The sequence below is a fragment of the Homarus americanus genome, unplaced genomic scaffold, assembly GCF_018991925.1.
Source record: "Homarus americanus isolate GMGI-L3 unplaced genomic scaffold, GMGI_Hamer_2.0 scaffold53233, whole genome shotgun sequence".
Lineage (NCBI taxonomy): Eukaryota > Metazoa > Arthropoda > Malacostraca > Decapoda > Nephropidae > Homarus > Homarus americanus.
Window position 1 is genome coordinate 1,982,799 of NW_024751660.1, and position 25,991 is coordinate 2,008,789.

Consider the following 25,991-nt stretch of genomic DNA (forward strand, 5'->3'; position numbering starts at 1 on the left):
ATCGAGTCGTAATCACCTTTTCCATAGATGAGATTCCTGTACTGTCTGTCCCTCACGATTATCTTACAGTTCAAGCTGAATACAGGCTGGCAATGTTTATTCTCGCGGGGCTTTTGTTGCTTTACCTTCAACACAACCCCCTCCCCCCCCCACTGCCTCTTGTGTTCTCTGTCCGCTGCTGATGTGTATGAAAAGTCCTTCAATGTGTCTAAATTCAAATCCGTTACGTTTTTTTTTCAGGAATCAAAAAATCCGTGTAAGCTTAGGAATTTAAATTCATATATCATCAGTAGACTAAACATTTTCTTGGTCGGTATAACAACAAAAGCATTTTCTTGCATATTTCGTCACCTTCAGGGTTGCCAGGCGCCTCATATACTGTATACGGGATTGTACCGTTGTCCCAGAAAGGTGTGTCGGGACTGCAAAATTATCCCGTATTCGAGTGGTCTTGATATGTTGACTTGAATAAAAATAACAAAACAGGTATAATGATCAGTCTTGTCACTGTAAAGCCCGTTTATGACAGATGTTGTTTGGTTCAGTCCACCACAGCTCTAGTTCCCAGGTAAGACGTCTGAGGAGAAGAGCATTACCGCTAGCATTCTGCGCCACACCGTGTCCGAGGTTAGGTCAGTCATTACCAGTATCAGTTGTGGTTACGTTACGCTGTATGTTTGTGGCAGGTGAGGAGGATCAGCAATACACAGTCACCATGAAGGAGGCCACGCTTGTAGGGAGCACCATGGGTGGCGGCACCCTCTCCTGGTTGGACTACGGGGTGTTTAGCCTCATGCTGCTGCTCTCCCTCCTGGTGGGCGTCTACTTCGCCATCAAGAGTCGCAACAAGGGCAACGACGAGTTCTTGGTGGGCGGCCGAAGCATGACTTGCCTGCCCATGTCCATGTCGCTGGTGGTGACCTACCTCTCAGCGGTATCTCTTCAAGGTGGGTGATGTTAACGCGGGAGTTACTATAGGACATGTGAGGGTTACTGAAGTTTATGTAGGACATGGGAGGGTTACTGAAGATAGTGTAGGACATGGGAGGGTTACTGAAGTTAATGTAGGACATGGGAGGGTTACTGAAGATAATGTAGGACATGGGAGGGTTACTGAAGATAATGTAGGACATGGGAGGGTTACTGAAGATAATGTAGGACATGAGAGGGTTACTGAAGGTAATGTAGGACATGGGAGGGTTACTGAAGTTAATGTAGGACATGGGAGGGTTACTGAAGATAATGTAGGACATGGGAAGGTTACTGAAGGTATTGTATGACAAGGGAGGGTTAGTGAAGGTAATGTAGGACATAGGAGGGCTAGTGAAGGTGAAGTAGGACACGGGAGGGTTATTGAAGTTAATGTAGGACATGGGAAGGTTACTGAAGGTAATGTAGGGCATGGGAGGGTCATTGAATTTAATGTAGGACATGGGAGGGTTACTGAAGATAATGTAGGACATGGGAGGGTTACTGAAGGTAATGTAGGACATGGGAGGGTTACTGAAGATAATGTAGGACATGGGAGAGTTACTGAAGGTAATGTAGGACATGGGAGGGTTACTGAAGGTAATGTAGGACATGGGAGGGTTACTGAAGATAATGGAGGACATGGGAGAGTTACTGAAGGTAATGTAGGACATGGGAGGGTTACTGAAGTTAATGTAGGACATGGGAGGGTTACTGAAGGTAATGTAGGACATGTGAGGGTTACTGTAGATAATGTAGGACATGGGAGGGTTACTGAATATAATGTAGGGCATGGGAGGGTTACTGTAGATAATGTAGGACATGGAAGGGTTAGTGAAGGTAATGTAGGACATAAGAGGGTTACTAAGGGTAATGTAGGACATAGGAGGGCTAGTGAAGGTGATGTAGGACATAGGAGGGTCACTGAAGTTAGTGTAGGACATGGAAGGGTTACTGCAGATAATGTAGGACATGGGAGGGTTACTGAAGATAATGTACGACATGGGAGGGTTACTGAAGATAATGTAGGACATGGAAGGGTTACTGAAGATATTGTAGGACATGGGAGGGTTAATGAAGGTAATGTAGGACATGGGGGGTCACTGAAGTCAATGTAGGACATGGAAGGGTTACGGATGATAATGTAGGACATGGAGGTTTATCAAGATAATGTAGACATGGAGGGTTACTGAAGATATTGTAGACATGGAGGTTACTGAAGATTATGTAGGACATGGAGGGTTACTGAAGGTAATGTAGGACATGGAAGGGTTACTGATGATAATGTAGGACATGGAGGGTTACTGGAAGTTATTGTAGGACATGGAGGTTACTACAAAAATGTAGGACATAGGGGAGGGCTAGTAAAGGTGATGTAGACATGGGAGGGTTGTACAGATAACGAGACATGGAGGGCATGAAGATAAAGTAGGACATGGAGGGTTACTGGAAGATATTAGACATGGAGGGTTACTTGAAGGTAATGTAGGCATAGGGAGGGTTGGGTAGTGTATGTAGGACATGGAGGGATACTGAAGAAAATGTAGAACATGTGAGGATTACTTGTACACAACGTGAAAGACATGGGAGGTTACTGAATAACGAGACAAGGAGGGTTACTGAAGATAAAGTAGGACATGGAGGGTTACTGAAGATATTGTAGGACATGGGAGGGTTACTGAAGGTAATGTAGGACATAGGAGGGCTAGTAAAGGTGATGTAGGACATGGGTTACTGAAGAAACGTAGGACATGGAGGGTTACTGAAGAAACGTAGGACATGGAGGAAGTTACTGAAGATAATGTAGGACATGGAGGGAAGATAATGTAGGACATGTGAGGATTACTAGTATTGTAGGACATGAGGGTTACTGAAGAATGTAGACATGTGAGGATTACTGAAGTATTGGAGGACATGAGGGTTACTGAAGATAATGTAGGACATGTGAGGATTACTGAAGATAATGTAGGACATGGAAGGGTTACTGAAGTTATTGTAGGATATGGGAGGGTTACTGAAGGTAATGTAGGACATGTGAGGATTACTGAAGATAACGTAGGACATGGGAGGGTTACTGAAGATAAAGTAGGACATGGAAGGGTTACTGAAGATAACGTAGGACATGGGAGGGTTACTGAAGATAATGTAGGACATGGAAGGGTTACTGAAGTTATTGTAGGATATGGGAGGGTTACTGAAGGTAATGTAGGACATGTGAGGATTACTGAAGATAACGTAGGACATGGGAGGGTTACTGAAGGTAATGGAGGACATGGGAGGGTTACTGAAGTTATTGTAGGATATGGGAGGGTTACTGAAGGTAATGTAGGACATGGAAGGGTTACTGAAGATAACGTAGGACATGGGAGGGTTACTGAAGATAATGTAGGACATGGAAGGGTTACTGAAGATAACGTAGGACATGGGAGGGTTACTGAAGATAATGTAGGACATGGGTTACTGAGATTGTGTAGGATATGGGAGGGTTGAAGTTGACCTTGTAGGATATGGGGGTTACTGAAGGTAATGTAGGACATGGGGAGGGTTACTGAGAGTTGTTGTGGACATGGGAGGGTTACTGAAGGTAATGTGGGACATTAAGAGGGTTGAAGATAACGTAGGACATAGGGAGGGTTACTGAAGATAATGTGGGACATGGAAGGGTTACTGAAGTTGTGTAGGATATGGGAGGGTTGCCGAAGGTAATGTAGGACATGTGAGGATTACAGAAGACAGGCATGGGACATGGGGTTGCTGAAGATAACGTGGGACATGGAGGGTTACTGAAGATGTCTGGGACATGGGGAGGTTACTGAAGTTAATGTAGGATATGGGAGGGTTACTGAAGATAATGTAGGACATGGGAGGGTTACTGAAGCTAATGTAGGACATGGGAGGGTTACTGAAGCTAATGTAGGACATGGGAGGGTTACTGAAGATAATGTAGGACATGGGAGGGTTACTGAAGATATTGTAGGACATGGGAGGGCTAGTGAAGGTGATGTAGGACATGGGAGGGCTAGTGAAGGTGATGTAGGACATGGGAGGGTTACTGGAGATAACGTAAGACATGGGAGGGTTAATGAAGATAATGTAGGACATGGGAGGATTACTGAAGATGATGCAGGACATGGAAGAGTTACTGAAGGTAATGTAGGACATAGGAGGGCTAGTGAAGGTGATGTAGGACATGGGAGGGTTACTGAAGATAATGTAGGACATGTGAGGATTACTGAAGATAACGTAGGACATGGGAGGGTTACTGAAGATAATGTAGGACATGGAAGGGTTACTGAAGTTATTGTAGGATATGGGAGGGTTACTGAAGATAATGTAGGACATGGGAGGGTTACTGAAGATAATGTAGGGCATGGGAGGGTTACTGAAGATAATGTAGGACATGGGAGGGTTACTGAAGGTAATGTAGGACATGGGAGGGCTACTGTAGATAATGTAGGACATGGAAGGGTTAGTGAAGGTAATGTAGGACATAGGAGGGTTACTAAGGGTAATGTAGGACATAGGAGGGCTAGTGAAGGTGATGTAGGACATAGGAAGGTCACTGAAGTTAGTGTAGGACATGGAAGGGTTACTGCAGATAATGTAGGACATGGGAGGGTTACTGAAGATAATGTAGGACATGGGAGGGTTACTGAAGATAATGTAGGACATGGAAGGGTTACTGAAGATATTGTAGGACATGGGAGGGTTAATGAAGGTAATGTAGGACATGGGGCGTCACTGAAGTCAATGAAGGACATGGAAGGGTTACGGATGATAATGTAGGACATGGGAGGTTTACTGAAGATAATGTAGGACATGTAGGACATGTGAGGGTTACTGACGGTAATGTAGGACATGGAAGGTTACTGAAGGTAATGGAGGACATGGGAGGGTTACTGAAGTTAATGTAGGACATGGGAGGGTTACTGAATATAATGTAGGACATGGGAGGGTTACTGAAGATAATGTAGGACATGGGAGGGTTACTAAAGATAATGTAGGACATGGGAGGTTACTGAAGGTAATGGAGGACATGGGAGGGTTACTGAAGTTAATGCAGGACATGGGAGGGTTACTGAAGATAATGTAGGACATGGAAGGTTACTGAAGGTAATGTAGGACATGGAAGGTTACTGAAGGTAATGTAGGACATGGGAGGGTTACTGAAGATAATGTAGGACATGGGAGGGTTACTAAAGATAATGTAGGACATGGGAGGTTACTGAAGGTAATGTGGACATGGGAGGGTTACTGGAAGTTAATGTAGGACATGGGAGGGTTACTGAAGATAATGTAGGACATGGGAGGGTTACTGAAGTTAGGACAGGGAGGGAAGATAATGTAGGACATGGAGGGTTACTGAAGATAATGTAGGACATGGAGGTTACTGAAGATAATGTAGGACATGGAGGGTTACTGAAGATAATGCAGGACATGGAGGGTTACTGAAGATAATGTAGGACATGGGAGGGTTACTAAAGTTAATGTAGGACATGGGAGGGTTACTGAAGTTAATGTAGGACATGGAAGGTTACTGAAGATAATGTAGGACATGAAGGTTACTGTAAGGTAATGGGAGGTTACTGAAGATAATATAGGACATGGGAGGGTTACTGAAGATAATTTAGGACATGGAAGGTTACTGAAGATAATGTAGGACATGGAAGGTTACTGAAGGTAATGGAGGACATGGGAGGGGTAATGTAGGTAGGAACATGTAGGACATGGAGGGTTACTGAAGATAATGTAGGACATGGAGGGTTACTAAAGATAATGTAGGACATGGAGGTTACTGAAGGTAATGGAGGACATGGAGGGTTATTGAAGTTAATGGGACATGGGAGGGTTACTGAAGATAATGTAGGACATGGGAGGGTTACTGAAGATAATGTAGACATGGGAGGGTTACTGAAGTTAATGTAGGACATGGGAGGGTTACTAAAGATAATGCAGGACATGGGAGGGTTACTGAAGATAATGTGACATGGAGGGTTACATGACATGGAGGGTTACTGAAGATAATGCAGGACATGGAGGGTTACTGAAGATAATGTAGGACATGGAGGGTTACTGAAGATAATGGTGACATGGAGGGTTACTGAAGAATGTAGGACATGGGAGGGTTACTGAAGATAATGCAGGACATGGGAGGGTTACTGAAGATAATGTAGGATGTGGGAGGGTTACTAAAGTTAATGTAGGACATGGGAGGGTTACTGAAGATAATGTATGACATGGGAGGGTTACTGAAGGTAATGTAGGACATGGGAGGGTTACTGAAGGTAATGTAGGACATGGAAGGGTTACTGAAGGTAATGTAGGACATGGGAGGGTTACTGAAGGTAATGTAGGACATGTGAGGGTTACTGTAGATAATGTAGGACATGGGAGGGTTACTGAAGATATTGTAAGATATGGTGAGGGTTACTGAAGGTAAGGTAGGACATAGGAAGGCTAGTGAAGGATTTAGGACATGGGAGGGTCACTGAAGTAAATGTAGGACATGGAAGGATTACTGAAGATAATGTAGGACATGGGAGGGTTACTGAAGTTAATGTAGGACATGGGAGGGCTACTGAAGATGATTCAGGACATGGGAGGGTTACTGAAGGTAATGTAGGACATGGAAGGGTTACTGAAGGTAATGTAGGACATGTGAAGGTTACTGTAGATAATGTAGGACATGGGAGGGTTACTGAAGATAATGTAGGACATGGGAGGGTTACTGAAGATATTGTAAGATATGGTGAGGGTTACTGAAGGTAAGGTAGGACATAGGAAGGCTAGTGAAGGATTTAGGACATGGGAGGGTCACTGAAGTAAATGTAGGACATGGAAGGATTACTGAAGATAATCCAGGATATGGGAGGGCTAGTGAAGATAATCCAGGACATGTGAGGGCTAGTGAAGATGACGCAGGACATGGGAGGATTACTGAAGGTAATGTAGTACATGGGGGGCTAGTGAAGATGACTCAGGACATGGGAGGGTTACTGAAGTTATGTAGGACATAGGAGGGCTAGTGAAGATGATTCAGGACATGGGAGGGTTACTGAAGTTATGTAGGACATAGGAGGGCTAGTGAAGATGATTCAGGACATGGGAGGGTTACTGAAGTTAAGTAGGACATGGGAGGGCTAGTGAAGATGACGCAGGTCATGGGAGGGTTACTGAAGTTATGTAGGACATGGGAGGGCTAATGAAGATGATTCAGGACATGGGAGGGTTACTGAAGATAATATAGGACATGGGAAGGCTAGTGAAGATGATTTAGGACATGGGAGGGTTACTGAAGGTAATGTAGGACATGGGAGGGCTAGTGAAGATGATTGAGGACATGCAAGGGTTACTGAAGTTATGTAGGTCATGGGAGGGCTAGTGAAGATGATTCAGGACATGGGAGGGTTACTGAAGTTAACGTAGGACATAGGAGTGTTACTGAAGATAATGTAGGACATGGGAGGACTAGTGAAGGTGATGTTGGACATGGGAGAGCTAGTAAAGATAATCCAGGACATGTGTGGGCTAGTGAAGATAATCCAGGACATGGGAGGGCTAGTGAAGATGACGCAGGATATGGGAGGGCTAGTGAAGGTGATGTAGGACATGGGAGGGCTAGTGAAGATAATCCAGGACATGTGAGGGCTAGTTAATATAATCCAGGACATGGGAGGGCTAGTGAAGATGACGCAGGACATGGGAGGGTTACTGAAGGTAATGTAGGACATGGGAGGGCTAGTGAAGATGAGTCAGGACATGGGAGGGTTACTGAAGATAATGTAGGACATGGGAGGGCTAGTGAAGATGAGTCAGGACATGGGAGGGTTAGCTGAAAAATAAATGCAGGACATGGGAGGGTTACTGAAGATAATGTAGGACATGGAGGGTTACTGGTAAGTTAATGGTGGACATGTGAGGGTTACTGAAGTTTATGTAGGACATGGGAGGGTTACTGAAGATAATGTAGGACATGGGAGGGTGACTGAAGTTAATGTAGGACATGGGAGGGTTACTGAAGATAATGTAGGACATGGGAGGGTTATTGAAGATAATGTAGGACATGGGAGGGTTACTGAAGGTAATGTAGGACATAGGAGGCGCTAGTGAAGGTGAAGTAGGACACGGGAGGGTTATTGAAGTTAATGTAGGACATGGGAAGGTTACTGAAGGTAATGTAGGGCATGGGAGGGTCATTGAATTTAATGTAGGACATGGGAGGGTTACTGAAGATAATGTAGGACATGGGAGGGTTACTGAAGATAATGTAGGACATGAGAGAGTTACTGAAGGTAATGTAGGACATGGGAGGGTTACTGAAGATAATGTAGTCTAAGGGAGGGTTACTGAAGTTAATGAAGGACATGAGAGGGTTACTGAAGGTAATGTAGGACATGGGAGGGTTACTGAAGATAATGTAGGACATGGGAGGGTTACTGAAGGTATTGTATGACAAGGGAGGGTTAGTGAAGGTAATGTAGGACATAGGAGGGCTAGTGAAGGTGAAGTAGGACACGGGAGGGTTATTGAAGTTAATGTAGGACATGGGAAGGTTATTGAAGGTAATGTAGGGCATGGGAGGGTCATTGAATTTAATGTAGGACATGGGAGGGTTACTGAAGATAATGTAGGACATGGGAGGGTTACTGAAGGTAATGTAGGACATGGGAGGGTTACTGAAGTTAATGTAGGACATGGGAGGGTTACTGTAGATAATGTAGGACATGGGAGGGTTACTGTAGATAATGTAGGACATGGGAGGGCTACTGAAGGTAATGTAGGACATGGGAGGGTTACTGAAGATATTGTAAGATATGGTGAGGGTTACTGAAGGTAAGGTAGGACATAGGAAGGCTAGTGAAGGATTTAGGACATGGGAGGGTCACTGAAGTAAATGTAGGACATGGAAGGATTACTGAAGATAATCCAGGATATGGGAGGGCTAGTGAAGATAATCCAGGACATGTGAGGGCTAGTGAAGATGACGCAGGACATGGGAGGATTACTGAAGGTAATGTAGTACATGGGGGGCTAGTGAAGATGACTCAGGACATGGGAGGGTTACTGAAGTTATGTAGGACATAGGAGGGCTAGTGAAGATGATTCAGGACATGGGAGGGTTACTGAAGTTAAGTAGGACATGGGAGGGCTAGTGAAGATGACGCAGGTCATGGGAGGGTTACTGAAGTTATGTAGGACATGGGAGGGCTAATGAAGATGATTCAGGACATGGGAGGGTTACTGAAGATAATATAGGACATGGGAAGGCTAGTGAAGATGATTTAGGACATGGGAGGGTTACTGAAGGTAATGTAGGACATGGGAGGGCTAGTGAAGATGATTGAGGACATGCGAGGCTATTGAAGATAACGTAGACATAGGAGGTTACTAAGATAATGTAGGACATGAGGACTAGTGAAGGTGATATGATATGGAGGTTGAAGAAGATAATCCAGGACATGAGGGCTAGTTAATATAATCCAGTATTAAGGGAGGGCTAGTGAAGATGACGTGACATGGTGGAGGGTTACTGAAGGTAATGTAGGACATGGGAGGGCTAGTGAAGATGAGTCAGGACATGGGAGGGTTACTGAAGATAATGTAGGACATGGGAGGGCTAGTGAAGATGAGTCAGGACATGGGAGGGTTACTGAAGATTGTAAGACATGGGAGGACTAGTAGAGGTGATGTTGGACATGGGAGGGCGAGTGAAGGTAATCCAGGAAATGGGAGGGCTAGTGAAGATAATCCAGGATATGGGAGGGCTAGTGAAGGTGATGTTGGACATGCGAGGGCTAGTGAAGGTAATCCCGGACATGTGTGGGCTAGTGAAGATAATCCAGGACATGGGAGGGCTAATGAAGATGATTCAGGATATAGGAGGGTTACTGAAGATAATGTAGGACATGGGAATGCTAGTGAAGATGATTTAGGACATGGGAGGGTTACTGAAGGTAATGTAGGACATGGGAGGGATAGTAAAGATGATGGAGGACATGTGAGGGCTAGTGAAGATGATGCAGGACAGGGGAGGGTTAATGAAGATAATGTAGGACATGGGAGGACTAGTGAAGGTGATGTTGGACATGTTAGAGCTAGTGAAGATAATCCAGGACATGTGAGGGCTAGTGAATATAATCCAGGACATGTGAGGGCTAGTGAATATAATCCAGGACATGTGAGGGCTAGTGAATATAATCCAGGACATGTGAGGGCTAGTGAATATATTCCAGGACATGTGAGGGCTAGTGAAGATGACGCAGGACATGGGAGGGTTACTGAAGATGATCCAGGACGTAACATAGGTCACCAGGATCACCACACTCACCAAATATCTTGGTTACAGGCTTCCCCGCTGAGACCTTCTACCACAGTATGCAACCTGTCCTTACCAAATCTAGCATCCTGGCAATACCCATTGCCGCCGCCGTCTTCGTTCCCTTCTACTACGAACTAAAAATTGTTTCCGCTTACCAGGTATGTGATCTAACTTACCCTTAGGGAGAGGAAAAAATACAAGTTATATTTGTATGCAGCAAGTTAACATTAATACCATTCACCATCTTCCTTCCCAAACCTCCCTACGGCAGTGTCCCCAAATGTTCTGTTACCGGAATAACGTCACCCAGGCAATCTAAAACGAGAGAAGTTCACGTTTTAAGACTGTCAAATTACAGATAGTAATAAAGTACAACTGCTAGGCAGACAGTTGTCAACACTGCCACACTAACTTGTTCGGTCATGGCTCACACAGTACCTGGAGATGCGGTTCAACTCTGTGACAACGCGTCGTGTGGCCAGCGCCCTCTTCATCACGCAGACGCTTCTCTACCAGGCCATCGTCATCTACGCCCCGGCTCTCGCCCTCGCTGCCGTCACCGACTTCCCCATGTGGCTCGCCATCCTTGTCGTGGGCGCTATCGCCTCCTTCTACACTACCATCGTGAGTATTGATTACACAAATATATACATAATTAGAGAATTCCATGGCCACGTCGGGGAAGGAAGGCTTAGTGGCCTCTGTAGGATCCCCCCCACTATTCTTGATCGTCTTGCTCAGCATAGCTCTCACTTCCACCTCTTATGCTGGGACAAACTTCCTTAAGTCTATCAGCCTGTGTGTGACGTAGTACTTCAGTATATTAGTTATCTGTGGGACACAACGACCTCACTTTAATGTCACGTCTTCAGCACAGTTGTAGGCATTCATTCCCTCACAGGAAAGAACTCTTGGAAAATTCAACATTATTTTCTGGTGCCAAGATTTCAGTTGATAATTTGGATTCAAAAATTGTCTTCCTCGTTGAATTCCAGGTGCATGAGGAATCTTAAGTGAAGTTTGAACTTCAAGTGGTACTTGAAATTCCATTTGGTTATGGGACACTTAAGTATTATCTGGACTCTATATAACGTCTCTACTTCACTCATTATCGGGGCTCCTGGCGGCGCTAACACCATAGGGGTTTACACTCACGATGCCTATAACTAAATATTCTAAGTGAAGGTGTCGACACTGCAGGGAGGCCTGAAGGCGGTGGTGTGGACCGACGCCCTACAGTTTGTGATCGTGCTGGGAGGCCTCATGACCATCGTCATCATGGGAGTGAACGAGGTGGGCAGCCTGCAGAAGGTATGGGACATCAACGTCAAACATAAGCGTGCAGGACTACAGATTTTCAAGTAAGTTCATCAGACACAAACAATAAGCTACAAAGTTTCAAGGTTCCGGCGATAATTGTGTATCTAATATACCTTCTTTGTATTGTTCAAGAATCCGTATGTTGTTATAAAAAAGGCCGATTAATTAAGCTTAATTAACAAGAGGCCAGCTAAGACAATAGAAAATTTAATGGTTTTATGTTACCGTAACATAATGTATTATTTGTTTGTTTTTTGTTCCATTATTATCTACTGTGTTGTATTACACTGAATTGTTGTATTGGTCAGCTGGAGTCCGGACATATTTGAGCGACACACCGTGTGGGGTCTGTCGTGGTCAGGCTTCTTCGGCAGCATTGTGACCTACGGCAGCTCCCAGACGGCCATCCAGCGGTACTCCAGCATGAAGAGCCTCACCCACGCCTACCTGTGAGTACTGCGTGGGTGTGTGTGTGTGTTTCCACTTGCGTACAGGTGTGCATGTGCGTTTACAGATAGGGACATGATTGTTTACGAGAGTGTAAAGGAAGCAAGGAGGGAGAGTAACAAAGGTGTCAGGTGTACCACAATGGTTACTATGACTCTCTCTTCAGGTCAGTGTTGCTCCTCGTCCCATACTTCGCCGCCGTCGCTGTCCTGTTGACCCTCACTGGTAAGAACTGGCTTTTGTCTTGACCCTCTGTAGTGTCATGCTCGCCTGAGAGTGTCAACAAACTAGCTAAAACAGGAATTACTAATCTTAAGCAAAATATTGACTCGTGGGTTAGTTGAAGGCCGAGGAGAATTTACTGCTGTAAGTAAGAGGTCAAAGATGAAGGTCACAGGTCAGGGTTAATGTTCTGTACAATGTGATTTCAATGGTGCACTGAGGATGTGATCCACTGATGTACACTGGACTAGTTACATACACCTACAGTGGTTCTATACCAATAAGTTTCAACAGCCGATGGCGTCCCTTCAGCTGACCGTAGACTGAAGAGGATGTTAGTTATTGTAAACATTTTATTATAATAAGTTTTTATCAACCAGTGAATATACTGAAGGACCCACGACCCACTAGTTACTCTAGTATATGTTCCAGTATGACCCACGACCCACTAGTTACTCTAGTATATGCTCCAGTATGACCCACGACCGTCTAGTTACTCTAGTATATGCTCCAGTATGACCCGCGACCCTCTAGTTACTCTAGTATATGCTCCAGTATGACCCACGACCGTCTAGTTACCCTAGTATATGCTCCAGTATGACCCACGACCCTTTAGTTACTCTAGTATATGCTCCTGTATGACCCACGACCCACTAGTTACTCTAGTATATGCTCCAGTATGACCCACGACCGTCTAGTTACTCAAGTATATGCTCTAGTAGGACCCAAGACTTACTAGTTACTCTAGTATATGCTCCAGTATGACCCACGACCCACTAGTTACTCTAGTATATGCTCCAGTAAGACCAACGACCCTTTAGTTACTCTAATATATGCTTCAGTAGGACCCACGACCCACTAGTTACTCTAGTATATGCTCCAGTAAGACCCACGACCCTTTAGTTACTGTAGTATATGCTCCAGTAGGACCCACGACCCTCTAGTTACTCTAGTAAATGCTCCAGTAAAACCAACGACCCTTTAGTTACTCTAATATATGCTTCAGTAGGACCCACGACCCACTAGTTACTCTAGTATATGCTCCAGGAAGACCCACGACCCTTTAGTTACTGTAGTATATGCTCCAGTAGGACCCACGACCCTCTAGTTACTCTAGTATATGCTCCAGTATGACCCACGACCCTCCAGTTACTCTAGTATATGCTACAGTATGACCCACGACCCTCTAGTTATTCTGGTATAACTGCGGTATGACCCACGACCCTCTAGTTACTCTATGTCAGTATGACCCAAGACCCTCTAGTTATCATCTCAGTAAGACCCACGTCTCTGTTACTCTAGTATAGCTCAGCATGACCACGACCTTTAGTTGCTCTAGTATATGCTCCAGTATGACCCCGACCCTCTAGTTACTCTAGTATATGCTCCAGTATGACCCACGCCTCTAGTTGTAGTATATGCTCCAGTATGACCCACGACCCACTAGTTACTCTAGTATATGCTCCAGTATCACCCACGACCCTCTAGTTACTCTAGTATATGCTCCAGTATGACCCACGACCCTCTAGTTACTCTAGTATATGCTCCAGTGACCCTCTGTTACTCTAGTATATGCAGTATGACCCACGACCCTCTAGTTACTCTAGTATATGCTCTAGTATGACCCACGACCTCTAGTTACTGTTAGTATGACCCACGACCCTCTAGTTACTTCTATATGTTCCAGTAGGACCCGACCCTCTAGTTACTCTAGTATATGTCCCAGTAGGACCCACGAACCCTCTAGTTACTCTAGTATATGCTCCCGTATAACCCACGACCCTCTAGTTACTCTAGTATATGTTCCAGTAGGACCCACGACCCTCTAATTACTCTAGTTTATGCTCCAGTAAGGCCCATGACTCTCCAATATATGCTCAAGTAGGGCCCACGACTCTCTAGTTACTCTAGTATATGTTCCAATAGGACCCACGACCCTCTAGTTACTCTAGTATATGTTCCAGTAGGACCCACGACCCTCTAGTTACTCTAGTATATGTTCCAGAAGGACCCACGACCCTCTAATTACTCTAGTATATGCTCCAGTTAGGCCCACGACTCTTTAGTTACTGTAGTATATGTTCCAGTAGGACCCACGACCCTCTAGTTACTCTAGTATATGCTCCAGTATGATCCACGACCCTTTAGTTACTCTAGTATATGCTCCAGTAGGGCCCACGACTCTCCAATATATGCTGCAGTAGGCCCCACGCCCATCCAATATATGCTCCAGTAAGGCCAAAGACCATCCAGTAATAGTTAATGCACAGTCTCACACTCTCTGGGTGTTTGACTGCAGGTCTGGTGTTGTTCGCGACCTACGAGGACTGCGACCCTCTGAAGGCCGGGCTGATCCACTCTAAGGACCAGATTCTGCCGTACTACGTCATGGATCGCTTCAGCTCTGTCCCTGGCCTGGCAGGACTCTTCATATCCTGCATATTTTCCGGGGCGCTGAGGTATGGCCTCATTTTCATAAGTATATTCTTCTCTGCCTGCCTGAGGCCCTGCTGGATATTGATACAATGTGCCACAACTGGATAATGTTCATAGATAAAGACTCACAGTCAAACAGATGTGTAGACAGCGAAATAAATAAATTGATGTAAAGAAAGAGACGGATAAATAGTATAGTGAAAATAACGAGTTGCCTTTCACCTGGTCAGCACCATCTCGTCCGGAGTGAACTCTCAAGCAGCTGTCACCTGGGAAGACTGGCTGTCTAAGATGCCAAGCTGTGCCTCCCTCTCCACCTCCACCCAGACCCTCATCACCAAGTTACTAGGTAGGTCCCACCCTCACACCCCACCCACAACCTCATTACCAAATTACTAGGTAGGTCCCACCCTCACACACCACCCACACCCCCATCAGCAAGTTACTAGGTAGATTCCACCCTCACCCTCCACCCATACCCTCATCACCAAGTTACTAGGTAGGTCCCACCCTCACACACCACCCACTGCCTCATTACCAAGTTACTAGGTAGGTCCCACCCTCACACACCACCCACACCCCCATCACCAAGTTATTAGGTAGGTCCCACCCTCACACACCACCCACACCCTCATCACCAAGTTACTAGGTAGGTCCCACCTCACACCACCCACCCCCCATCACCAAGTTGCTAGGTAGATCCCACCCTCACCCTCCACCCAGACCCTCATCACCAAGTTACTAGGTAGGTCCCACCCTCACACACCACCCACACCCTCATCACCAAGTTACTAGGTAGGTCCCACCCTCACACACCACCCACACCCCCATCACCAAGTTACTAGGTAGATCCCACCCTCACACACCACCCACACCCTCATCACCAAGTTACTAGGTAGGTCCCACCCTCACACACCACCCACACCCCCATTACCAAGTTACTAAGTAGGTCCCACCCTCACACACCACCCTCAACTTATCGCTGGTAAGATGTTGCATTGTACCATACAATATGTTACACTATAAGCAATATATATACAGCCAGTGTAATGGTTAAGGATGGGTTCCTCAATGTGCTAACAAGTAAGACACTCCTGCTTGACTGCCGGCAGCGCTGGTGTACGGGTTCCTGGCGGTGGGTCTGGCCTTCATGGCGGGCAAGACGGGAGGCATCCTGCAGGCAGCCGTCGCCGTCATCTGGTCTGTGACTGGTCCCCTCATGGCCGCTTTTGTCATGGCAATCTTCATGCCCTTCACCAATGCCAAGGTGAGTCTGCGTTCAAATGTCACAACAGAAACTGGTCTAATATGCGTCTGACGCAGCTTACATATGTGTGTTATTACCAGGTGAAGGGAAACGTATTCTCTTGTCATAAACGAGCGCCACTGTAGGCAGGACGTTCATCTGACGTACAGTACAGTACAGTACATCTCCTCCAGGGCGCGTGTACCGCCATGCTGCTGGGCACCACCGTGGCTCTGGGGTTGCACATCGGGTCGACGGCCGTGGGCATCACACCTTACTACCTCCCCACCTCCATTGAAGGCTGCCCTGCCGACCTCAACATCACCACTACCACACCAAAGCCCATCGTCAGGTGGGTCACAAACACCTGTCGTCAGGTGTGTCTCATAAACACCTGTCGTCAGGTGAGTCTCACAAACACCTGTTGTCAGGTGAGTCTCACAAACACCTGTTGTCAGGTGAGTCTCACAAGCACCTGTCATGTGAGTCTCACAAATACCTGTCGTCAGGTAAGTCTCACAAACACCTGTCGTCAGGTGAGTCTCACAAACACCTGTTGTCAAGTGAGTCTCACAAACATCTGTCATGTGAGTCTCACAAACACCTGTCGTCAGGTAAGTCTCACAAACACCTGTCGTCAGGTGAGTCACAAACACCTGTCGTCAGGTGTGTCTCATAAACATCTGTCGTCAGGTGAGTCTCACAAACACCTGTCGTCAGGTAAGTCTCACAAACACCTGTCGTCAGGTGAGTCACAAACACCTGTCGTCAGGTGTGTCTCATAAACATCTGTCGTCAGGTGAGTCTCATAAACACCTGTCGTCAGGTAAGTCTCACAAACACCTGTCGTCAGGTAAGTCTCACAAACACCTGTCGTCAGGTGAGTCTCATAATCACCTGTTGTCAGGTGAGTCTCACAAACACCTGTCGTCAGGTAAGTCTCACAAACACCTGTCGTCAGGTAAGTCTCACAAACACCTGTCGTCAGGTGAGTCACAAACACCTGTCGTCAGGTGTGTCTCATAAACATCTGTCGTCAGGTGAGTCTCATAAACACCTGTCGTCAGGTAAGTCTCACAAACACCTGTCGTCAGGTGAGTCTCATAATCACCTGTTGTCAGGTGAGTCTCATAATCACCTGTTGTCAGGTGAGTCTCACAAACACCTGTCGTCAGGTAAGTCTCACAAACACCTGTCGTCAGGTGAGTCTCATAATCACCTGTTGTCAGGTAAGTCTCACAAACAATTTAAAACTTTAGGTGCGTCATTCACAGACTCTCATTGTTTCCCTGTTGCCATCTGGCAGAGTGGAGGACCTGGACTTCCCTAAGAAGCTGCTGGGAATCTCCTACACCCTGCTGGGAACACTCGGCTTCGTGGTGGCCCTCACCATCGGCATCCTTGTCAGTGTCTTGACCGGTGAGCCTCTGACCTCTCGTCTCTTTATTACGTCTGATTTCTGAATATTACCTTGACTAATCTATAAATAATGTGGTTTTTCTCGGCATCACCATAATTAATAATTTAGTCTGCATGGTACAGTGATTAATTAATAAATAATTTAGTTTCATTGTTTATAACTGCGGTTTCATAATCAAATAACAAGTAGAACCTTTTTAAGAAATACCAGTACAGGTATTTTCCATGTAATGATAAAATCACATTGGTGGCGCCTTAACCTGCACAACATAAGAACGGAGGAAACTGCAACGGGCCTATTCGCCCAAACGTACTGGGCACTCTCATTTACTGTACACCCAACCCCTATTGCTCATATATCCATCCAACCTATGTTTGAAGCTATCCATCGTATTCGAGTCAATAATAATGTTTGGTGACTTGTTCCATTCATCCACTACTCTATTTCCAAACCAATGTTTACCTATTTCGCGCCTAAATCTAAATTTGTCTAATTTAAAACCATTGTTATGAGTTCGGTCCTGGTTGGATAGTTTGAGTACCTTTGTAATGTCCCCTTTGTTTAGCCCTGACTTCCATTTATACACCTCTATCAGGTCGCTCTTCGCTCTACGTCTCTCGAGGGAGTGCAAATTAAGATGCTTTAACCTGTCTCTGTGCTCAAGGTTCCTAATGCCCGGGATTAGTCTTGTCATTCTCCTCTGAATTCTTTCAAGGGATTCTTTATCCATTCTATAATACGGTAACCAAAATTTAACTGCGTAATCCAAGTGAGGTCTCACAAGAGCAAGATATAGTTTCAGTATGACCTCGCTAGTTTTGTAACTAACACTCCTTTGTATGAACCCAAGTACTTTCGAGCAAATACACATTGTCTACTTAGCTTAAGATTCCTACTTACCATTACTCCTAAATCTTTCTCACATTCGGATTTCTCTATACCATCGTTGTTCATCTGATATCTGGTTTCTTTGTTTACATCTCCTAGACTAAGTACTTTACATTTGTCCCTATTGAATTTCATCTGCCATTTTTCAGACCATCCGAATTTTTTTTTTTAGATCTTCCTGTAGTTTTGCTGAGTCCTCGTCAGATTTAATTACACGTCCTATTTTAGTGTCATCAGCAAATTTACTTATGCTGCTGTCTACGCCGATATCTATGTCGTTTATGTATATAATAAATAATACTGGTCCAAGTACTGAGCCTTGGGGTACTCCACTTGTGACGTTACTCCAATCGGATTTAGTGCCGTTAATGCTCTCTCGCTGTTTCCTGTCCTGTAACCACGCACTAATCCATTTTAGAATATCTCCTCCAATGCCACGAGCCTCCACTTTTCTTATTAGTCTTTCGTGGGGGACTCTGTCGAAGGCTTTGCTAAAGTCGACAAGAAATGTGTAGCTAAAACTGTTCACTCAGTTAGGCAACTTTACCACTTTAATAAAACACAAACACGAAAAGGCGTAATCTTATCAGTAAAACATCTTGGACCTTAGTGTTAATTTATCCTTAGCCTGGGCGATTGGTATTTAGTATTCAATTATTTCTTCCAGTACTCAGTAAAATAAAGGTTTTCACAGTTATCTCTCTCCCTTCCCTCTTTCAATGGGTGAGTTTGTTAACACATCTTTCTGTGTGGTCGGCAGGATGCAACAAGGACCAAACCATCAAGCGAGAACTGGTCCACAAGTGGGTGCGCTGGTGCCTCCCTGACCCCGACGACTGCAACACCCACTTTGATGGCAAGAAATATACAACACATTTCTAAGACCTTTAAGTCCACGTAATTTACAGCTTGTTATGTGTTGTATAAAACACACTTGAAGACACAGTTCGTTCGCATCCGTGTAAATGTGTCGGCAGAAAGATGACCCCCGGCCAGTACCATCGTCGTGACCTTGCCTGTAAGATCTACTGGAGGTCAGGGACGACACACCCAGGTCAACGGCAGCACCACTACACCTTAATGTTCAACACGAGAGGACCTCTTGTCAACACACCCGATACCTTTATGTCGCCTTAATGAGGTGATCACATATACCTGACCACAACTACAGACCCTAGCACTACAGTTCACTTCCCACTTTACGATACCTACTAGAGTAGGACTGTACAGTATAGAGGTGGAACATTTGGGTTCCGGGCTCAATAAAACAACAAGAACATAAGAAAATAAGGAGTCTGCAATAGGCCGGTTGGCCTGTGCATGGCAGCTCCTGTCGAGAGTTACTACCACTCTATCAACCATGAATCTATCTAGCTTCCTTTTGAAACTTTCCAGCGTTCCAGCACTTACTACAAAGTTGCTAAGCTTGTTCCACTCGTCCACCACCCTATTTGTGAACCAGTTCCTTCCCTCATAAACCTAAACTTATCCAACTTGAATCCGTTGCTCCGATTCCTATCCTGCTCGGATATTATAAGAACTTTATCTATATCCCCTTTATTGATTCCTTTCACCCACTTGAATACCTCTATCATATCTCCCCGCACTCTTCGTCTTTCTAGGGAATGCAAGTTTAGTTTCTTTAACCTATCCTGATATGGAAGGTTTCTAAGTCCCGGAATCATTTTCGTCATTCTTCGCTGCACCGACTCTAGTGAATTGATATCCATTCTATAAAAGGATTATTTGGGTGGGCTTTCTACCTAAATTAAATGCGGCTTATCGTAATGTAACTGATTTTAACCGCTTGTTGTGTCATATTGTTGTGCAAAACTGGAGACTCCCCTTCGAGGTGACCAAATGATGTGTGTAATAATAATAATAATTAACGGTTTATTGAAAGAGCATGGCAGCCGGAAGGCTGAAAATATACAAATACATAATTGGGGAATGGGGGTCTTGATTTACAAATGATATACAAGTAACATAAGTGATACAAATATGATATAATTTGTTGATAATTTTTACAACGGTTAGGACTGGGCTGTTATTATAGCAATCAGTTCGTGCTAGCATGGGCTGGATGCGGTTGGGCAGGTGTGTGGCCACGTGGCCAGGACAGTAGCTTGGGGCAATGCAGGTGTGCTCCATAAGAACATAAGAATGGAGGAAACTGCAGCGGGCCTATTGGCCCATACTGGGCAGTCCCGTTTACACCCAACCCCTATTGCTCATATAAGCATCCAACCTATGTTTGAAGCTATTCAGCGTATTCGAGTTAATGATGATATTTGGTAACTTGTTCCATTCATCCACTACTCTGTTTTCAAACCAGTGTTTACCTATTTCACGCCTAAATCTAAATTTGTCTAATTTAAAACCATTGTTACGAGTTCGCTCCTGGTTGGATAGTTTGAGTACCTTTGTAATGTCCCCTTTGTTTAGCCCTGCCTTCCACTTATACACCTCTATCAGGTCGCCCCTCGCTCTACGTCTCTCGAGGGAGTGCAAATTAAGATGCTTTAACCTGTCTCTATACTCAAGGTTCCTAATGCCCGGGATTAGTCTTGTCATTCTCCTCTGAATTATTTCCAAGGATTCTTTATCCATTCTGTAATAAGGTGACCAAAACTGAACTGCGTAATTCAGGTGTGGTCTCACAAGAGCAAGATACAGTTTTAGGATGACCTTGCTAGTCTTGTAACTAACACTCCTTTGTATGAACCCTAGTACTTTATTAGCCTTGTTACGAGCAAAAACACATTTTAACTTGGCTTTAGGTTCCTACTTATCATTACTCCTAAATCTCTCTCGCAGTCGGATTTCTCTATGGCATCGTTGTTCATCTGGTATCTGGTTTCCCTGTTTACATCTCCTATACTGAGTACTTTACATTTGTCCACGTTGAATTTCATCTGACATTTTTCAGACCATTCGAAAAATTTGTTTAGATCTTCCTGTAGTTTTGCGGAGTCCTCGTCTGATTTAATAACACGTCCTATTTTAGTGTCATCAGCAAATTTGCCTATGTTGCTGTCTATGCCGATATCTATGTCGTTTATGTATATAATAAATAATAATGGTCCAAGTACTGAGCCTTGGGGAACTCCACTTGTGACGTTGCTCCAATGGGACTTAGTGCCATTAATGCTCACTCGCTGTTTCCTGTCCTGTAACCATGCCCTAATCCATTTAAGGGTATTACCTTCGATGCCATGTGCTTCTACCTTTCTAATTAGTCTTTCGTGGGGGACTCTGTCGAAGGCTTTGCTAAAGTCGAGATATACCACATCATAATTGTGCCCCTCGTCCACCGATTCGAAAACTGATGAAAAGAATGTTAATAGATTAGTTAGACATGAACGTCCGCTTGCAAAGCCATGTTGGGAATCATTGATCAACTTGTGCTTCTCCAGGTGATTTCGAATAGAGTTTGAAATGATTGTTTCCAGTAATTTGCCTACTATTGATGTTAGACTGATTGGGTGGTAGTTAGAGGATAGTGATCTATCCCCCTTCTTGAAAATCGGTATTACATTAGCTATCCTCCAGGATTCTGGTACGACACCTGTTTTCAAGGACATGTTAAGCAACTTTGCTAAGGGCATACTAAGCTCTTCCTTACATTCCTTTAATACTCTGGCAAATATCTCATCGGGACCAGGTGACTTATTAGGCTTTAGTTTGTCTATTTGCTTACTAACATCGTTACTAGTCACTACTATCTCGCTTAATTTGTTTTCTTCACTATCTTTGAATAGAGTCGGTGCCCCGGGTATCATGTTTAAATTTTCGGTGGTGAAAACTTTTGAAAAATATTTATTCAAATTATTGCACATTTCTCTGTCATTATCAGTGAGCTCTGACCGTTTTGGTCCAATCTTTTCTCGTGTTTTAGTTTGATACATTTGGTAGAATCCTTTGGGGATTGTCTTTGCCTCCCTTGCTATCCTTACCTCATTATTCCTCTTGGCTTTCCTTATCTCGGTTTTAACCCTACTCGCCAATACCCTATAATAATCCCGGAGGTAAATTTCGCCACGATTTATCCTTCTACCTATAGCCTTCCTTTGGCCAATGATGTTCTTTAAATAATTATTTATCCATTTAGGGTCATTGTTGTCTGTTCTGAGTTTTTTGTATGGTATGTTCCGCCTTTGTGCATTAAGTAACTCATTATTTAAATTGTCGTGGAACTTGGCAATCTCAGATCTCGTTATCAGGTCGGTGTCATCTGTCAGATTCACGGCCAAGCGCGACACCCCCTCTCTCAGCTGTCTCTCTCAGCTGTCAAAGTTTGCCCTTCTGAAATCTGGTACTTTAGTGGAATTCTCCTTACGTCTGCCCTGAAAATCTAACTGGAATCTAATTTCTTTGTGATTGCTGTTTGCAAGTTCGTTCCCTACCTCGACATTGCTAATGAGGTTTTCTCTGTTTGACAGAACTAAATCGAGTATATTATTACCCCGGGTGGGTTCGGTTATATGTTGACTTAGAAAACAGTCCTGGATCGTCTCGAGAAAATCCTCTGATTCTGAGCTACCTGTAAGGTCAGTCCAATCTATTTGGCCAAGGTTAAAGTCGCCTACTATACAGACTTTGTTGTGTATGGAAGCCCTGCGCATTTCATCCCAGATCAGTCGCTCATTGACTCTTATCAAGATTGGGAGGTCTATATATTACTCCTGTGATCAATTTTTCCTGACCGTCGATTAATTCTATCCAAATTGTTTCTGTATTCCGCTCAGTTTTTATTTCCTTATTTATTTCACACTTCAGATTATCCCTAACATAGATTGCTACTCCGCCTCCTTTCCTGGTCTGCCTATCGGTATGGAACAGTTTGTAACCCGCAATTTAGTATTCGACCGGTAACTCACGTGTGTCTAGGTTGATCCATGTTTCAGTGAATGCTATTATATCGATTTTTTCGGTACGTACCAAGGCCCTAATATCATTCATTTTGTTTCTCATACTTCTACTGTTCGCGTAGTATACATTTAAGTTAGTCGTGTTCTGAGTCCTCCCCTTACCGCGTTTAGTTTTAAATTCCCTGTCTAATTTAGTTTTGTCATCATTCCTAACACTATTTCCCTGTATTCTTTCACTTTGTTTACCCGCTCCCACTGCATTCTCCTCCACCCCCGTGCTCATATGTTCTCCATCCTTCAGGTTAGGTCAGGTGAAGCCGTGAGGTCAGGTCAGGTTAGGTCAGATGCAGCCACACACAGTATTACACTGCTTTTTTTTTTGTGCAGTTTCGTATAACAAGTACAAACAAGTACAAATCTTTTGTTTCCACAGCATTTTTTTATGGGGATTAGCCCACCCGGGCACAGGTAACTGACCCACATCGGGGCCTCGGGGGCGAAAATGTAACAACAACAACAACAACAACAAAACAATAATAATAATAATAATAATAATAATAATAATAATAATAATAATAATAATAATAATAATAATAATAATAATAATAATAATAATAATAATAATAATAATAATAATAATAATAATAATAATTTTAAATATAATAATAATAGTAATAAAGAACCATAAATACAAAAATGAAAAAAAAGATCAATAGTGAGAAACAATATACTGTATGTATGTTGTGTTGTCAATAGTAAGAGAAACAATTGAGACCCTGCAATTATGTGTAAATGAGGCAGAAAGTCAGATCAGCAACCTGGGACTTGGTCACATATGGCAGCAGGGTCTACCATTAGACAACACAACATCTTCCCAGGCGGTAGTAGCTCCCTGTTAAAGCTCTAAATTATCGATTGTTTCCCTTGAAGTGATCGTTTAACCCTACAGTGAGGTAACACACACTATCAACACAGGGGCAACTCACACACCCCCACTCTTATATATTCTTATAATATTTATCTTGTAATGCTCGTCGTTATCTGTTATTGCTTTCTGAAGATATTTTATATTCTTATATATTCTATTATGTATATGTATATTTACATTAAGACAGGATATATCGTCATGAAAGCGTGGTTTCCTTAAAGATGCGAGTTGTGGCATGTGTGTACCATGCTGGCCCTGCACCTGTGTGTCTGTCGAGCTTGTTATGAGTGATTATCACGCCCGAAGAAACTGTATTATAATAACCTTACTGGTGCCCTTCCCCGAGCACTGGTGGAGGCGGTAATATGATGATAATGGCTGGATTTTTATATATTTTGTACATTACATATATTTATGAACTTCCAAAATGTGTAACTCTTATGTTTGAATAAAGGCGTGACGTGCTATGAGGATTTTCATATTTTATTTCGGGGGACAGAATTCGATGGGTAATTTGCAAATTTTATCGAGCAAAAGGACGATATTCCGGTCAATAAAAGTTACTGGAATTATATAAACCATCTCTTAGGAATAGTAGCATTAATGATATTATTATATATTTTGATTTTATTTGAATCATTTCCCCTATAAATATAAGGGACCTTCTTGGGAGAATTATGACAGTTTAGTAGGGTTCTCCCTTAAAAGTAGGTTTTCTGTATACTGACATCAAACCCATTTTCTGTTCATTTAACATTTTGACTCACAAGAAGAGGAAGTGAACCTAAGCCACCATACCTTTTCCTCATAGTGAAGATGATACCTGTGTGATTAGAAAAGAACTTATATAGCAGAAAAATAATGGAAGTGATGAGGTGAATTGAAAAGTGATCAGGTGAATTGGGAAACAAGGACGTATACAATTTACTGAACTCAATTTACAATAGGTGTAATTTTTAACATCTACAGAAGATTGATTAAGCCAAATACTATAGAATTATCATAGGAAATCGTTCGTCAGTTTCAGCCCTCGGCCACACCATCACACTGTATACAAACGGTAATATGAGCACTGACTTCCCTCGTTTGGACAGTCATAACACCCCAGCTTATCTTACCTAAAGATTAACTAACCCAACCTAACCTAACCAAACCAAACCTAACCCAACCTAACCCAACCAAACCTAACCAAACCTAACACAACCTAACCTAACCTAACCAAACCAAACCCAACCCAACCTAACCAAACCTAACCCAACCAAACCTAACCAAACCTAACCAAGCCTAACCTAACCTAACCAAACCAAACCCAGCCTAACCTAATCCAACCTAACCTAACCTCATTCCTCAAATAGTATTAGGGTGGTTAAGCTTTATGAGAGATAGGCTGAGGTTAAGAATCTTCAAGTGATCCAGTCTTAATTTACAGTATGACTTCGGAACAAATGATGGCGAAACTCTCTCCAAGATTAATATTTTTTTAAACAGCTTCTATATCAATGTCGAGCTAATTAACACATACTTGGGTATTAATTAGTGTGATAAGATGAGTTACAATTAAATGAGTCGACTGGGGTTAAGGAGCAATTAATTAAGTCAAGACACATACAGGTTTAAATGCAATGTACTTCCTTGTTAACTGCCTCCACATGCGTATGTTTCCTTAGATATTTTTTCCATTTTAGGATATAACAAAATGTTTCATTAGTTACTTATTAACACAATGTTGAAAAAAGAAACTTAGCATATTTAACTTTCGTGTGTGTGTGTGTGTGTGTGTTGCCAGTATAATAAAACTTTTGTTGTGGTGTTGTCATAACATACTTGTGTGTTGCAAGCTCATACCATGACACATCTCTTCGGGTTAACAAGAAGGAAAGAAACGGAATGACAGAGAGAGAGAGAGAGAGAGAGAGAGAGAGAGA

General features: G+C 43.6%; 1 protein-coding gene across 1 annotated transcript; it reads left to right on the top strand.

Moving 5' to 3' along the window:
• Positions 1-686: 686 nt before the first annotated feature.
• On the top strand, positions 687-19,620 carry LOC121854696 (sodium-coupled monocarboxylate transporter 1-like). The gene is made up of 12 exons (XM_042349411.1): positions 687-947; positions 10,316-10,446; positions 10,724-10,912; positions 11,489-11,649; positions 11,917-12,057; positions 12,222-12,280; positions 14,577-14,736; positions 14,944-15,062; positions 15,826-15,980; positions 16,154-16,311; positions 17,266-17,378; positions 19,028-19,620. Exons 1-12 carry the CDS (start codon positions 716-718, stop codon positions 19,147-19,149), a joined length of 1,740 nt encoding a protein of 579 aa, XP_042205345.1. The 5' UTR covers positions 687-715; the 3' UTR covers positions 19,150-19,620.
• Positions 19,621-25,991: the final 6,371 nt, after the last annotated feature.